We start from the raw sequence: 15,849 nt of genomic DNA, 5'->3' as shown, positions 1-15,849 counted from the left end.
CGTTTCTGCTGTGTTGTCTACTGTAAACATGTTGTAATGACTTCTGCTAAGTGAGTCAACAGATATACTTTCAAAGACAACAGAGAAATGATCAGACAGGGCAACATTATTACAGAGACCTTGGGATGATCCACAGCATTACTGGTAATCAAATTCAGAGCATTACTGGTAATCAAATTCAGAGTGTGTCCTTGTGTGTGTGTGTGTGTGGGTGCGTGTGTGTGTGTGTGTGCGCGCGTTTGTTTCTAATACCTTATGGGGACCATTTTCCTGACATATACTGCATTGTGGGGACACACTGCTCCTTGTGGGGACCGAAGCCTGGTCCCCACAAGGGGAAACGCTGTTTTTGGGTCAGGGGTCTAACCCTAACCCTAACCCTGAGCAAAGGTATGAATTGAGTTTTGGTTTGGGTTAGGGTTAGGTATGTAATGGTTAGAGTTAGGATAAGGGTAAGACATAGGCTGTAGAAATGAATGGAAGTCAATGGAAAGTCCCCGCAAAGATAACTGCGTGTGTGTGTGGGGTGTGTGTGTGTGTGTGTGTTGCCTTTTCAACATGTTGAGTCAAACCAAAGTTTTGAGGTCTATCACAGCTTTTTTGCCCCTTTGTCTTTGGAGTTGTAAACATGGATGTTGAAGTTTCCACCAGAATTAGAGAGTCACAATCAATGCATATAAAAAGTAAGAGTTCACTAAAGTCATTGAAATTAAACTTTCCACATGTTTTCCACATGTTTGATGTTTGCTCAAGCCTGACCTCTGATCACAGCCGTCCAGGAAACCAGCTTCACATACGGGCAGTAAACATTCTGATAGATTTTTTGCTGATCTGGTTTGTTTGCCACAGTGAAAGTTATGCTTTGAAGTACATTTGACTATTTCTTCACTTGTTATTCCAGAGAAATGTTCAGTAATAAATAACTGAGCTTGGTCCCTGACTCTTCATTCTCTGGGTGATTTTGATTCCTGATAACATGGGGATGAGGTGTCTTGAATTTGTTCTTCTGCTTTGGGTTCCTGGACTACTGCAAGGTAAGTATAATGAACATCTGATATGGCGTATTCCTGAAGTTGTGTCTGATTTTTGTCTGTTGTGGACGATCAGCTCAAGGTCCACAGCCTTGCAGCGCTCCAAGCCTGGATGCAGGTTTTCTTCTCTCGGTGCAGGAATCATATCCTCATGGAACAAAGATCAGTTATTCCTGCAATGATGGATACAAAGCAGAAGGAAGAGGCTGGTGGGGAACAAGCACATGTTTCAATGGTTTATGGTTTGGTATCCCAGTCTGTATTAGTAAGTGTTACATTTTTCCACTGAAAAGATTTTCTTCAAATACTTTTATGCATTTTACTTTAAAACTGAGCAATAAACAGAACCTTGGTCAGGTTTCTCATCTTCTTGTGCTTCTTTGAAATGGAATCTGGGACTTTTGATATTTTACTCAAAAAGCTTATGTGTTTAATTTTCTCCTTTACAGTAAATCCTCCTACCTGCCGCGAGCCTCCAAGAATTTCCAATGCCGCCATAATTAATCAGGATTTTCAGGACTTATTTACTCAAGACACAGAAGTGGTGTATCAGTGTAAGGATGGATATACAACAAAGGAAGGAGCCACCAAGAAATCTGTCTTCTGTAGAGCTGGAGTTTGGACAGACGTCCCAACATGTGGTAGGTGGAGAACTTTCAGACATATACAGAACCTGCCAAGAATATTTATAACCCAAATATTCACAAACTACAATGTGTTTTTGTTTCCTAACCAAGACAATGTAGTGTGTAACTGTTATGTAGATGTAAATGGAGACAATGTCTTTAAACCTCTTAAAAATTCCTACATATACTGTATATATATATATGTATATGTATGTCAGTGACGTGCGGTCAGGGGAGGCGGGTGAGGCAGAGCCTCACCTGTCATCATGGAAAAATATGATAAAATAATTTATATTGCTATTTTCACCCTGTAGTTTGTACTATAAAGTACCTATTTTTCGTTTAGCTTAATCAATTCTGATTATTTTTTTCTTCAAAATAGCTGAATTTTAGCAATGTCGCATTCATATTGTAGTACATGTACTGTATGTTTCTGCTTATGCCAGCACTATTTTCCATGCTTGCTAGGTCGATTTAGGTGCGTCACTGTGCATTTATCTCGTTAACGGAACTCTGCATGCAGTGGGTGTGTGTTCCATGGGAATGTTTTGGTGGTGGGACTGCTTTTTCTGTTGGATGCTCGCTGACTCTGGTGTGGACATATAAAGTTCGTCTGCATCGGCGTTAGAGCACATAAACCACCCAGCTGTACTCCTGTCCGGTTATCTTCATTAAAGAAGGATTAACATTATTCCCTCCTGGAGAGCTTATTATCCTGCACCTTTACAATCCATCCGCGGGCCCCGTTAACAATATGCTCAGTAGCAAAGCCGGTGAGGCAGCAGCGAGCTGAGCCTCACCTGGGATTGATCAACCTCTTGGTAACTGCCATTCTATGGGAGCATGTTCATCCTGTCTGTACGCCGCCAATAGAGTGGTTAAAAAAAAACAATATATGAACCGTTTTTCCGTAATTTAGCTAATGTATATAATGTACAGTGTTTTTTGTCTCTCTGTGTGTAACGTGTTTCTTGTGCTGAGGAGCGCTCAGAAACAGCAGAGAACAGATTCGAGGTGAGGCAGGCAGTTCTCTTGTCTCATGGCAGGGGGTGCTCATGATCCCAGACACTGTGACTCCACAACTACAGAGTAAGAGACAGTATCAGCGAGCTAGCCATACGATTGTGGCAGCATGAGGGTATGAAGCTGTTACTCTGCCCTTCAAAGCAGGGTAACCAGAGGGTGTCACAGCGCCACCTTGGGAATTGCGCCCAAGGAAATAGGTAAGGTACGTAACCAATGAGAACGAGACTTCATTCCACCACAAAATTCATTTTATTGTTCCATGTTTAAAAAAACCCCCAGTAAAATTCAAAGAACCATTGTAGCTGCTGTCGGGACAACTGCATCTGGTTTATTGTTTGGTTTGGGGTGGCAGTGGTTGAAGTTTATTTGATATTGAACATTGGGTTTGGTGTGTGTGGTAGTTTTGGTGAATTTGTGTTGGTGATCGTTGGGTCCGGCTGAGTGTACTTTCAAATGTGGGGGGACCTTTTGTTTTGTTCCGCGGACCATGTGTTGCTCGGGGAAGCGTTGGCTGGCGCACTTGGAGCCGCGTGGGGCATTCAAGCTCAAGAAGCTGAAGCTTTGTTCCTCTGGAGTCAGTGCGTCTATTGAGGTACGGTTTTGTTTATTTGTATCTTTTGTTTATGTGGGTGCTCAGTTTATTGTGAACTGATTTGGGTTTGTGTTACCTTTTGTTTTTAGTTCTGACGGCATTTTTGGGACGTTGTAAGACGTGTCCACAATAAATAGCTGTAGAAACGAAGAACTGAGTTAAGCCTTTAATTAAACTCGAGAGGAGCAACAACCACAATAGGAAGGGAAGTGCACAGTACTTGGGCCTACCAGCAGGGGGAGGGCAGTCCAAATGTCGGAACTGGTTCCTAAAACAAATTAATAAATCAAAATAAATCACCCCAAGCACTTGTGAACACACACTCGATCGTGAAGAAATCCCAACACCGGTCACTCGCACAGCACAAAGATCCAGTTCCTCTGGATGCCCCCCCACCGCCTTCAGCTCTCAGCCTGGAGACAAAAGAGTGGGGTTAAACAAAGCAAATACAAAAAAGAAAGAAAGACACTACAATTTAGACATGGGATGCTAAAATGAGGTTACCCCTAACCTCCGATGTATCCAGTCATTAAAATCAATGTTTTAATTAAGTAATCTAAAAAACCACAGCCGTTAAAAGCAGCAAAGCCTGAGGCCACACAGAATAGGATAATGCAAAAGCAAAGCAAAAACAAAGCAGCAGGGTCTCCGGCGAGCTGCAGCCGCCATGTCTGAAATGAAGGCATAGATTAATAGGTGATTTGTAGAAAAAATGGCAGAAGGTAGAGGAAGCCATTGTCACCTACCAGAGCTGGCTGACTCCACCTCAACCAGAAAGCCCTAACGGCCCAACAGCAGGAGGATCCACTTGCCGGTACGTTCTATATATAAATAATTGTCATTTTGTGTTATTGAACTGCATGGGTGCAGCGCAACAAAAGAATCACATACCCATTTTACGTTGCCAAGATGAACTGGGCAGGGTAAATTACACCCGCATCCCAGTATCAACAGGAGACTTCAGGCAGCTTCTAAATTTAAACAATTTGAATTAACCAACTAAAATTGCGGTCTTGTACAGAAGGAGAAACATTACTTACTGATTTTAGAGTTTCGACCACTGCAAGTTAACCAAGCGACCTTCCCACTGAAGTGTGACCAAATGCAGGTATGAAGAAAGCAGGTGAGAGAATCTGCCTTTATACTCACACCCACTGAGCTAATTAGGTGCCAGGTGTCCTTACCCTTGGGGCAGGCTTCATCCTGCTACACCAGTCAAAGGTGTCAAACCTTTGACTGGTGTCAAACTCCAGTCCTGGAGGGCCACTGCACTGCAACTTTTAGATGTGCCTCTGCTGCACCACACCTGAATAGAATAATTAGGTCATTAAGGCTCTGGAGAACTGATCTACACAAGGAGGAGGTAATGAAGCCATTTCATTCCAGTGTTTTGTACCTGCGGCAGATCTAAAAACTGCAGGACACTGGCTCTTGAGGACTGGAGTTTGACACCCCTGCCATACAGTAAAGTCAAGTGCAGCGATATATTTATAGTTTTCTCCTCTTACCACACCAATCACTTATTAATAATCGTAAAGATGTCTTCTTCCTTCTGAAGTCAATCACCATCTCTCTGGTCTTACTAATGTTGAGCCTCAGGTGATTCTGCTCAGACCACTCCACAAAGCTGTCCACCAGTGTCCTGTACTCCCCCTCCCCTCCATCCCCTATACACCCGACAACCGCTGAGTCATCAGAAAACTTCTGTAGGTGACATGACTCAGAGTTGTACTGGAAATCAGTGGTGTACAGGGTGAAGAGAAAGGGAGAAAGCACAGTTCCCTGTGGAGCTCCTACGTCACTGACCACCACATCAGACAGGACACTGCCCAGACGGACACACTGTGGCCTGCCTGTCAAGTAGTCAGTAACCCAGGAGATCACTGAGTCGTTGACACCCATCCTCCGCAGCTTCTCACCCAGTAACAGAGGCTGGATGGTGTTGAAGGCACTGGAGAAATCAAAGAATGTGATTCTCACAGTGTCTCCTCCACCATCCAGGTGCGACAGTGCTCGTTGCAGCAGGAAGATGACGGCATCATCAACTCCTAAGTGGGGCTGGTAGGCAAATTGCAGGGGCTCTAGAAACGTCCTCACCCGAGGCCTCAGCTGGGCCAGGACCAGTCTCTCCATGACCTTCATCACATGAGATGTGAGAGCGACTGGTCTGTAGTCCTCTGGGTCGGATGGCCTTGGCTTCTTGGGAACAGGAACCACATGTGATGTCTTCCACTGCAGCGGGACTCTCTCCAGCCTCAAGCTCAGGTTGTACATGTGTGCCAGTACAGGGGCCAGCTGGCCGGAGCAGGTCTTCAGGATCCGTGTTGTAATGCCATCAGGTCCTGCAGCCTTCCCCTGGTGTAATTGCTCCAACTGTCTCTTAACCTGGCCTGTAGTCACCGTTAGCTGGGGGTAGGTGTTGTTGTCTGCAGTGGAGATGGGGGGGGCAGGGGGGGGGAATGGGGGGCTGAAGGAGAGGTGGTGTGCTGGAGAATGCCGGTAGGTGGGTTGAACAACTTGGGGCAGTGTGGATGTGTGGGGGGATGGTGGTGGTATGGGAGTAGCAGGAGGTGAGCTAAACCTGTTGAAAAACTGGTTAAACTGGTTTGCTCTATCCAGGCTCCCAGATGTCTGTGTGTCCTTCCCCTTCATCCCAGCGATGTGCTTCATTCCTTTCCACACATCTCTCACACATGTCCTCAGTGTCTCTCTGAGTTCACGCTGGACTCTCCTCTGCTCCTCCTTATCTCCAGACCTGAAAGTCATCTTCTTTTTGTTTAGAAGTGCCTTCAGGTCACTGGTAATCCAGGGTTTGTTGTTGGAGAAGCAGCGCACGGTCCGGGCTGGCATGACAGTGTCCTCACAGAATCTGTTGTAGTCCGTGATGCAGTCAGACATGTTGTCGATGTCCTCCCCATGAGGCCCACAGAGCACATCCCAGTCTGTTGACCCAAAGCAGTTCTGCAGTGCCTCAGCTGCCTCCTGTGTCCACCTCCTCACCATCCTGATGCGCACAGGCTGCCTACTCACTCGAGGGACATACTTGGGGGTCATCCTTACCAAGATGTGGTCCGACCTGCCAAGGGGGGCAGGGCTGTGGCGCTGTATGCATCTTTGGCATTAGCATACAGGAGATCCAGCATTTTGTTTTCCCTGGTGGGACAGTCAACATACTGCTGGAAGTTGTGTAGAATTTTGTCCAATGAGGCATGGTTAAAGTCACCTGTGATGACCATGACGGCGTCCGGGTGTTGAGTCTGGAGTTTGGCTGCGGTAGAGCAGATGACGTCACAGGCCACCGCTGCATCAGCTGATGGGGGAATGTAAAGAGGAACAATGTAGAGTCTGCTGGCTTGTAGTTATTACAACTCCAACTACATTTTGTACATATAACTACAAACTAGCAATCAGGCCCCAAATCTAGTTTATATACATCATACTACTTCCTGGAAAATGTTCCTAGAGTCAAAATAAATCATCAGTCAGGATATTGTAACAGCGACATGCTGTTTGACTTTTTTTGGTTTAGTCTGTTGTAATCATGACTCAGGGCCACAACTAACCATCTAGTTCTGATTTTGTTCAGATATGTGAATAAAATGTGATATTTTGTTCATATATTTTTTTCTAAACAGTTTGATCTTTTGATTCTTTAAAGATCCTGCCGCTTCAGCCTGTGTGTTGGATCTGCAAGGACTGAATATTGGCGAAACTTCACAGATCAGCATAAAGGATGGAGAGACAAAGGAGATTGATTGTACACTGTGGCAGGATTACTCGATGTTTGCTAGGTGCTCTAATGGAAGAATAGAAGCAACCAAGTGTGAGTAACATGTGATATAGAAATTTATTTTGTTTCCAGGTAATTTACGATGTCTAACAGGCAGGATGTAATTTGTTTTAGTTAAAAGGCTTTAAACAGGAAAACCAAAGTAAAACATTGCTCTAAATTTTAAATTCAATTTCAATCTAGTTTCAGGAACGAAGTTGACTTGGCAATTCGTTGATTCACTTGATCTAAAAACAACAACATGAAACCAAGAGAAGTTTTAATAAAGCTTTATTAAAACTTAAAGAAGTTTTAATAAAGCAGTTGTTTTTTAATTTACAAACATTTTTAAAATGACTCATTTCCTTATTCATTTTTATGTGAAATTCAAAAAAACACAATCATCAATGTTTTTATGAATTTATTGGCACCTCAAAAAATCCAACATTTATAAATGACCTCTGTGTGTTTATTTCTAGGTTGCCACATCACCGAAATTAATCGAGTAAGTTTTATTTTTGGACACATCTCTCCAATAATCACATCACTCTTAGACAGTTTGTCTGCTGAAATGTTAATCATTCCTAAATTCAGTTTATTTGTTGTGTCTTCTTATTAGAATCTTTGCAGATTTTCCATAACGCCATAACATTTCCTGGCTTTGGATTCATCCACTGCAAGCAGAGAATGAAGTGACATCAGAGATATTTCTGACAGAAACACCTGGAAGGAAACTTTTTCTTTTTTGAGTTAAATTCTGTTGATTGTTGGTTGACAGTAAATATAAAATGCTTGACTTTGTCTAAAATAAAATATTTCGACAGGACTTCAGGGCATCCTTTGTTTTGTTCTCCCTCACACCGTGTTAAAAAGGATTTTGGACTCTTATCGTGTGTGAAATCTGGTGCTGTTCATGGAAGCTGGAGCCGATCCTGTAACCCTGATCAGGCTCTCTGCAGAGCGGAGCCACTGAGCCGCCCAACTTTCTCCGGGCGATGATTTAACCTCTAAAGTGAAAGTCCAGTTAAGTTTTCAAGGAATTCAAATCCACTGACGGTCCCGGTTTAATGGACTGACTGAATACATTTTCCTGGTTAGTTTTGCTCACAAGAACAGTTTATGAGTAACATAAATATGAACAATATCCAGCGCTGCTGTTAAAGAGGTTAAAGTTTCACTGATGGTCTCTATAAGATCAATATCACAGCAATTAAACCTCGTCACATGTTTATTGGCAGACTGCGAAAATAAAAAGGCTACAATAACTAAGATTTCTAAATATGACTGCTGTGGCGGGAAAAATGAGTATGCACTATGTGCAACATGCCACTGTAGAGGGGTTTGGCTGTTATAGAGTCACCATTGAGATTTACCAGTGAAACTTTAAGGGAGATGGAAATAGACAGAGTTGACCAAAATAATTGTTGTTATCTGATCTGTCGCCCCCTGTGGCGGCCTTGGAAGGCTGGCCGGCTCAGTTTCTCCTGGATGTTTCAGGAACAGGATGCTCTGCTCCCTCTGCCCGTTGCCTCCCCACAGGACATCTATGGACCTGAATCAGACTCTGCTGAGGATGATGAACACTCCATCACTTGGGAGAGTCTATCTAAGTCAGTGTTTACGGAACACACAAACACACATCTATAACACCTCCACTCCATCCTCACCCATCCAATTTTTATGTTGTGATGTCTGTATGTTGCTTTTTGTGCTCAGGTGTGTCGTGGAAAACATACTATTTCCAAGCACTGTTCAGGTGAAATCACTCAACCAGGTTTATTCATATATTGTGCACAATACAGAGAGCTTGTAGGACAATCAGTAATGAAGCAGGTCTGGGTGAAAAGCTCTGTCAGGCAGAGACAACACATGAGTTTTATACCAAAGATAAAGAATTAACAACAAGGGGTGAGACAGTCTGGTTCTGATGCAGCTGTAGAAAACAACTTCCAACCTTCTACATGTAACCCAAATAGTTCTTTTGGTGAGAGTTCACAAGCATTTCATATAACATGACTAGCAGATGTGACCTTAATGTAATTTTTCCATCACAGGTGTTTTTTAGTTTTAATTCTCACTCTGTGTCCTCGTATGATTTTTCTTCCTCCACTTTCCTAGTGTTTTTTGTTTTTTCTTCCACATTTAACAAAAGCCAGCACCTCCCACGGCTGCAGCCTCAGTCACCTGTCTCCTCACACCTTATGTTTGTTTTTTGTTCGTTGGCGTTTAGGCGGTACGGTCAGAGGAGGGTGTGTGAGCCTGACCACTGTGGCGGACACGGCACCAACATTGATGAAGTGTTTGATTTCCACAAAGAACGTTTCCTTTGCATATTTTAGTGTTGGGTGATAAATACTTTCTTTGTTGATTTCACAATAAAAGTGAAGTTGAGTTTTACGCCACCTACATTCGGCCCTTTAATCAAAGGGTTTCTTTCACATTTTACCAGCAGAGCAGTTCCACACAAAGATTTCTTCACTTTAACTGGAGACATGGAATAAATGATGTGTGAAATTTTAGAATGAAAATGATAAAAGGGAGGAGGAAGAGTAAATTTAAGCAAACGTTTTTGCTGTGTTGTCTGTAAACATGTTGTAATGACTTCTGCTAAGTGAGTCAACAGATATACTTTCAAAGACAACAGAGAAATGATCAGACAGGGCAACATTATTACAGAGACCTTGGGATGATCCACAGCATTACTGGTAATCAAATTCACAGCATTACTGGTAATCAAATTCAGAGTGTGTCCTTGTGTGTGGGGGTGTGTGTGCGTGTGTGTGTGTGTGTGCGTTTGTTTCTAATACCTAATGGGGACCATTTTCCTGACATATACTACATTGTGGGGACACACTGCTCCTTGTGGGGACCAGGCTTCTGTCCCCACAAGGGGAGACGCTGTTTTTGGGTCAGGGGTCAGATTTAGGACAAAGGTATGAATTGAGTTTTGGTTTGGGTTAGGTATGTAATGGTTAGAGTTAGGATAAGAGTAAAGGTAAGGCTTAGGCTGTAGAAATGAATGGAAGTCAATGGAAAGTCCCCGCAAAGATAACTGCGTGTGTGTGTGTGTGTGTGTGTGGTGTGTGTGTGTGTTGCCTCTTCAACATGTTGAGTCAAACCAAAGTTTTGAGGTCTATCACAGCTTTTTTGCCCCTTTGTCTTTGGAGTTGTTAACATGGATGTTGAAGTTTCCACCAGAATTAGAGAGTCACAATCAATGCATATAACAAGTAAGAGTTCACTGAAGTCAATGAAATTAAACTTTCCACATATTTTCCACATGTTTGATGTTTGCTCAATCCTGACCTCTGATCACAGCCGTCCAGGAAACCAGCTTCACATACGGGCAGTAAACATTCTGATAGATTTTTTGCTGATCTGGTTTGTTTGCCACAGTGAAAGTTATGCTTTGAAGTACATTTGACCTTTCTTCACTTCTTATTCCAGAGAAATGTTCAGTAATAAATAACTGAGCTTGGTCCCTGACTCTTCATTCTCTGGGTGATTTTGATTCCTGATAACATGGGGATGAGGTGTCTTGAATTAGTTCTTCTGCTTTGGGTTCCTGGACTGCTGCAAGGTAAGTATAATGAACATCTGATATGGCGTATTCCTGAAGTTGTGTCTGATTTTTGTCTGTTGTGGACGATCAGCTCAAGGTCCACAGCCTTGCAGCGCTCCGAGCCTGGATGCAGGTTTTCTTCTCCCGGTGCAGGAATCATATCCTCATGGAACAAAGATCAGTTATTCCTGCAATGATGGATACAAAGCAGAAGGAAGAGGCTGGTGGGGAACAAGCACATGTGTCAATGGTTTATGGTTTGGTATCCCAGTCTGTATTAGTAAGTGTTTCCTTTATCCACTGAAAAGATTTTCTTCAAATACTTTTATGCATTTTACTTTAAAACTGAGCAGTAAACAGAACCTTGGTCAGGTTTCTCATCTTCTTGTGCTTCTTTGAAATGGAATCTGTGACTTTTGATATTTTACTCAAAAAGCTTATGTGTTTAATTTTCTTCTTTACAGAAAATCGTACTGTCTGCCGCGAGCCTCCAAGAATATCCAATGCCACCATAATTAATCAGGATTTTCAGGATGTATTTACTCAAGACACAGAAGTGGTGTATCAGTGTAAGGATGGATATACAACAAAGGAAGGAGCCACCAAGAAATCTGTCTTCTGTAGAGCTGGAGTTTGGACAGACGTCCCAACATGTGGTAGGTGGAGAGCATTCAGACATATACAGAACCTGCCAAGAATATTTATAACCCAAACATTTTAACATTTTGTCCAGTTAAAATCACAAACTACAATGTGTTTTTGTTTCCTAACCAAGACAATGTAGTGTGTAACTGTTATGTAGATCAGGGGTGTCAAACTCCAGTCCTCAAGGGCCGACGTCCTGCAACTTGTAGATGTGCCTCTGCTGCACCACCTGAATAGAATAATTAGGTCATTAAGGCTCTGGAGAACTGATCTACACAAGGAGGAGGTCATTAAGCCATTTCATTCCAGTGCTTTGTACCTGTGGCACATCTAAAAACTGCAGGACAGCTGCCCTTGAGGACTGGAGTTTGACACATGTGATGTAGATGGAAATGGAGACAATGTCTTTAAACCTTATTGTGAAAAAAAAAGATTTAAAAAGTGTTGAGTTTGTTTGCATTCAATCTTCTTTAATTAAATCTAGTAAACCCAGTTGTCTAATCCTCATTGCAAAACAGGCTTCAGTAAAGATGTTCCTGCAGATGTTCTGTTGTATAAAATGACCTGATTTCTGATACCCTAAATGCCAATGACTTGTTCCTATTGTTATGCTATTATTAATATACTATCACTGAAATAATCTAAGTGAAATTGGAAGCAGAATTTATTGGCATTTATTTCAATAAACAATACATTTCTTTATCCACTCCTCATTTCAACAGTCTTGGTCGTCTCAATAAAGAGCAAAATGATTAAAAATAAATAAATAAATAAAAAGTTACTATCACACAGTATGAAGTTTGTTGCCTACGGAGCCCTCTAGGGGACATGAGGAAAAAATTATATTGCGTTCCCTTGCAATACTGTACTGATCAGTTTTGCGGCATAATTGAATACTGTAAACCTTTCTCACGGTGGCCGCCGTACTTTCTGCTTTAATACAAGGTTATGTGAGGTTTTTCCATGAATGTTAATATCTCGTTGTGAAATATTTGAAGTTTTATATCTTTCTTTAGGATGGAAAGGCACCACAAACCTACGATATGAACAGAAACTTTCCGTAAGTAGGAAAGAAATAAAAATGCATCCAAACTATTTGGACTATTTCTGAGTTATTATCGCGGGTAATAAATCATCTGACAGTTTTAATTGTGTCTCTGTTGTGTTCGTAGTCTGAATGGTTTAAAGAGCTGCTTTCAGTTCCATCTCAACCTTAACAGACATAAACATGCAGTAAATAAATCGATTTTCAATCAGTTTTTTTTTTTTTTTGCACCAAAGACTTAATAATAATAAACACCTTTTATTATTAAAAACACGACAAACTAATGATGGTATAGGGCCGCACGGGGTTAACTCGGGGAATCTCATCTGTCCGTGTATCAATCAACTCCAAACCACTTCTTTGATCTGTCACAATTATCGATTTATTCCATTTTGATCATCATGCTCCAAACTTTGCAAGGACTGACCAACCTGCTCACCGCTTCCTCATACACACAAAGCCAGTATCCTTCCCATTCATACTTGATGACAGCCACGCCCACATCGACACACCCACCACCCCAGTGTCAAAGCCGCCTGCTCCTGTCATATCAGTAATTACTTATTTCATTCATATGGCTCTTACAGAGCCTCAGTGAAAACTTGTTTATTATTATTAACTGTTTGGTGCAAAAAACTGATTGAAAATCGATTTATTTCCTGCATGTTTATGTCTGTTAAGGTTGAGATGGAACTGAAAGCAGCTCTTTAAACCATTCAGACTACGAACACAACAGAGACACAATTAAAACTGTCAGATGATTTATTACCCGCGATAATAACTCAGAAATAGTAGAAATAGTTTGGATGTATTTTTATTTCTTTCCTACTTACGGAAAGTTTCTGTTTATATCGTAGGTTTGTGGTGCCTTTCTATCCTAAAGAAAGATGTAAAACTTCAGATATTTCACAACGAGATATTAACATTCATGGAAAAACCTCACATAACCTTATATTAAAGCATAAAGTACGGCGGCCACCGTAAGAAAGGCTTACAGTATTCAATTATGCTGAATGACTGATCAGTACAGTATTGCGAGATAACGCAAAAGAAAAAAAATCCCCATGTCCCCTAGAGGGCTCCGTAGTTGCCACTGTACTCTCAATTTAATTATTTTATTCCTACATGTATGTATGTATGTATGTATATGTATGTCAGTGACGTGCGCTCAGAGGAGGTGGGTGAGGCAGAGCTTTACCTGTCATAATGGGAAAATAATATATAATGATGAAATAATTTGTATTGCTTTTTTCACCCTGTAGTTTGTACTATGAGTACCTATTTTTCATTTAGCTTAACTGATTCTGATTATTTTGTCTTTTAAATCGCTGAATTTTAGCATATTCCTATTCATATGCTCAGAAGTGAAGCCGGTGAGGCAGCAGCGAGCTGAACCTCACCTGGGATTGATCAACCTCTCACTAACTGAGCTGGCTGCCATTCAATGAGACCATGCTTCTCCTTTCGCCAATAAAATGGTTAAGAAACATTTAATATATGAACTGATTTTCCATAATTTAGCCTATGTATATAATGTACAGTGGTTTTTGTCACCAACTGTGTGTGTAACGAGTTTCGTGTGCTGAGGAGCGATCAGAAACGGCAGAGAACAGTCGAGGTGAGGCAGGCAGTTCTCTTGCCTCATGGCAGGGGGCGCTCATGATCCCAGACATTGTGACTCCACAATTGCAGAGTAAGAGACAGCATCAGCGAGCTAGCTATAGTAAAGTCAAGTGCAGCGATATATTTATAGTTTTCTCCTCTTACCACACAGAATTTCCTCATGTAAACTGTAACATGCAGGAGGTCTATATTTGTGAATATGATTATGATTAAGTCAGTGCCTCACCAGCTTTACAACAAATAACAAGATGAATCTGCCTCTGCTCTGTTTGTTCCAGCACCTACTGCCGGACCCGGATCAAAGGACACTGTATCCAGTAAATAAGCACATTGATTTCTTCATTAATATTTCATGTATTTATCTAGAATGTAACCAAACTAAACTATGCATTTCTTAAGAGTTAATGAATTAGAGTTGATTTGTTTGAGAAAAGAAAGTATGAGATGAACTAAGGAACTCGACTTAAACAGTTTTATGAAACTCTGTTCCTCCTTTTCAGTCGATAATTGTGGAGAGATCCCTCATGTTCCAAACGGGCTTCCTGAGCCACAGGAGCAGCAACGTTCTTTGAAATACACGTGTCAGAACTTTTACAAGTTAGTGGGTCCTGACACTGTGGTGTGTCACAGAGGTGGCACGTGGTCCGAAGTCCCCACATGTAAAGGTAGAAGGAAAACAACACTGAAACTGTTTCATTAAAAAAAAACAGACGTAAAGAAAAGTGTTTTCTTCTTTTTCTTTTTTGCAGAGGACTTCTGTTTTCTGGACACTACAAAGTATCCTGACCTTACAAATTCTGGCAATACGTTTATCAGAAATGGGGACACAGAGTACCCAAGATGTGTTGATAAATGGATGTTTAAAAATTACGCTGTGGTTCGGTGCATTGATGGGAATCTCACTGTATCCAGATGTAAGTATCAGTGTTTGTGGTTATAACGTGGCAAAACCTGGAACAGTTCAAGGAGTATGAATACTTTTGCAAGCCAGCGTTTGTTTAGATGTTCAACACGTCAGAATTGAAGGGCTGGTTTATTGAAAGGCCTCTGCAGGGAAACATGCAGGACACTGGCTCAGCAGGGCTAAAGTTGGCCACAGTAGAAGCAGACATTGAAATGACAAAGTATAGAAATTTAAATGTTTTTTTTTTGTTTGTTTTTTTTCAGGTTGCACCTGGACCAAGATAAACGCTGTGAGTATTTGTGTGTTACCTAAAGATGTTTTTGTTGCTCACATGCTCTTAATATTTCAGGCATTTCAAAGTACCCCTGTTAAAGTTGTGTTATTTTTTGTGTATCTATTTGTAAAAACATCTAAAGCAGTTTTTTTTTGTTTTTTATGTCTTTACTGTAACCAGGGTGTATGCTGAGGCACCATCGGGAAAAGATCTGGCTCTCTTGGGCTGAGCTGATGGACTGAGAACAAATGGAAACATGAACCCATTTGAAACAACTTGAGATTGAATGCGTTGCCAACGGCCAGGCTGGATATTTTCATTCTGTTCTACCACAGTATAGCATGTTCTGTATTTAGATTGTTCCAGTAGCATTTCTATAGTTGTGCGTTTCATACAGAGAATTGTAAAAAACCTCTGTCTGACTTCGTCTCTGTTGCCTGCAACTGCTACTTAATAAAACATTTCGACTTTAACAGGAGTCATTCTTGACCACACCTGTCAAGTTTTTAGGAGAATTTGGGACATTTGTAGCCGCCCGATGTGGGTGGGGCTAACGAGGGAACGGGAGGCGGGTTGTTGGGGATTGGCGAGATATTTAATGTGATAATCTGCCATGTGGGTATTACATTAAGACATATGTTTTTATGTGTAAACTAATGGCTGACTTACAGACTGGTAGGTCACTAACAAACCGTTTCCAGGGGCCTACTTAAGGAGTGTTAGAAAACGATTTTTTAAGAGACGAAAAGAGA

The 15,849-nt window shown here is 41.6% G+C and overlaps 1 protein-coding gene and 1 long non-coding RNA gene across 2 annotated transcripts; both read left to right on the top strand.

Moving 5' to 3' along the window:
* Positions 1–1,014: 1,014 nt before the first annotated feature.
* On the top strand, positions 1,015–7,870 carry LOC116721637 (uncharacterized). The gene is made up of 5 exons (XR_004339631.1): positions 1,015–1,296; positions 1,481–1,672; positions 6,934–7,098; positions 7,524–7,549; positions 7,664–7,870. It is a non-coding gene; the product is annotated as an uncharacterized LOC116721637 (long non-coding RNA).
* A 2,172-nt stretch (positions 7,871–10,042) lies between these two features.
* On the top strand, positions 10,043–15,540 carry LOC116721622 (complement factor H-like). Its single transcript, XM_032565493.1, has 7 exons — positions 10,043–10,624; positions 10,698–11,262; positions 14,198–14,236; positions 14,420–14,584; positions 14,669–14,833; positions 15,087–15,112; positions 15,278–15,540. Exons 2-7 carry the CDS (start codon positions 11,007–11,009, stop codon positions 15,287–15,289), a joined length of 663 nt encoding a protein of 220 aa, XP_032421384.1. The 5' UTR covers positions 10,043–10,624; positions 10,698–11,006; the 3' UTR covers positions 15,290–15,540.
* Positions 15,541–15,849: the final 309 nt, after the last annotated feature.

The sequence above is a fragment of the Xiphophorus hellerii genome, chromosome 6 (assembly GCF_003331165.1).
Source record: "Xiphophorus hellerii strain 12219 chromosome 6, Xiphophorus_hellerii-4.1, whole genome shotgun sequence".
NCBI classification, from domain to species: Eukaryota; Metazoa; Chordata; class Actinopteri; order Cyprinodontiformes; family Poeciliidae; genus Xiphophorus; species Xiphophorus hellerii.
The sequence above is the reverse complement of the archived record's forward strand: the minus strand, read 5'-3'. Positions and strand labels throughout refer to the sequence as shown.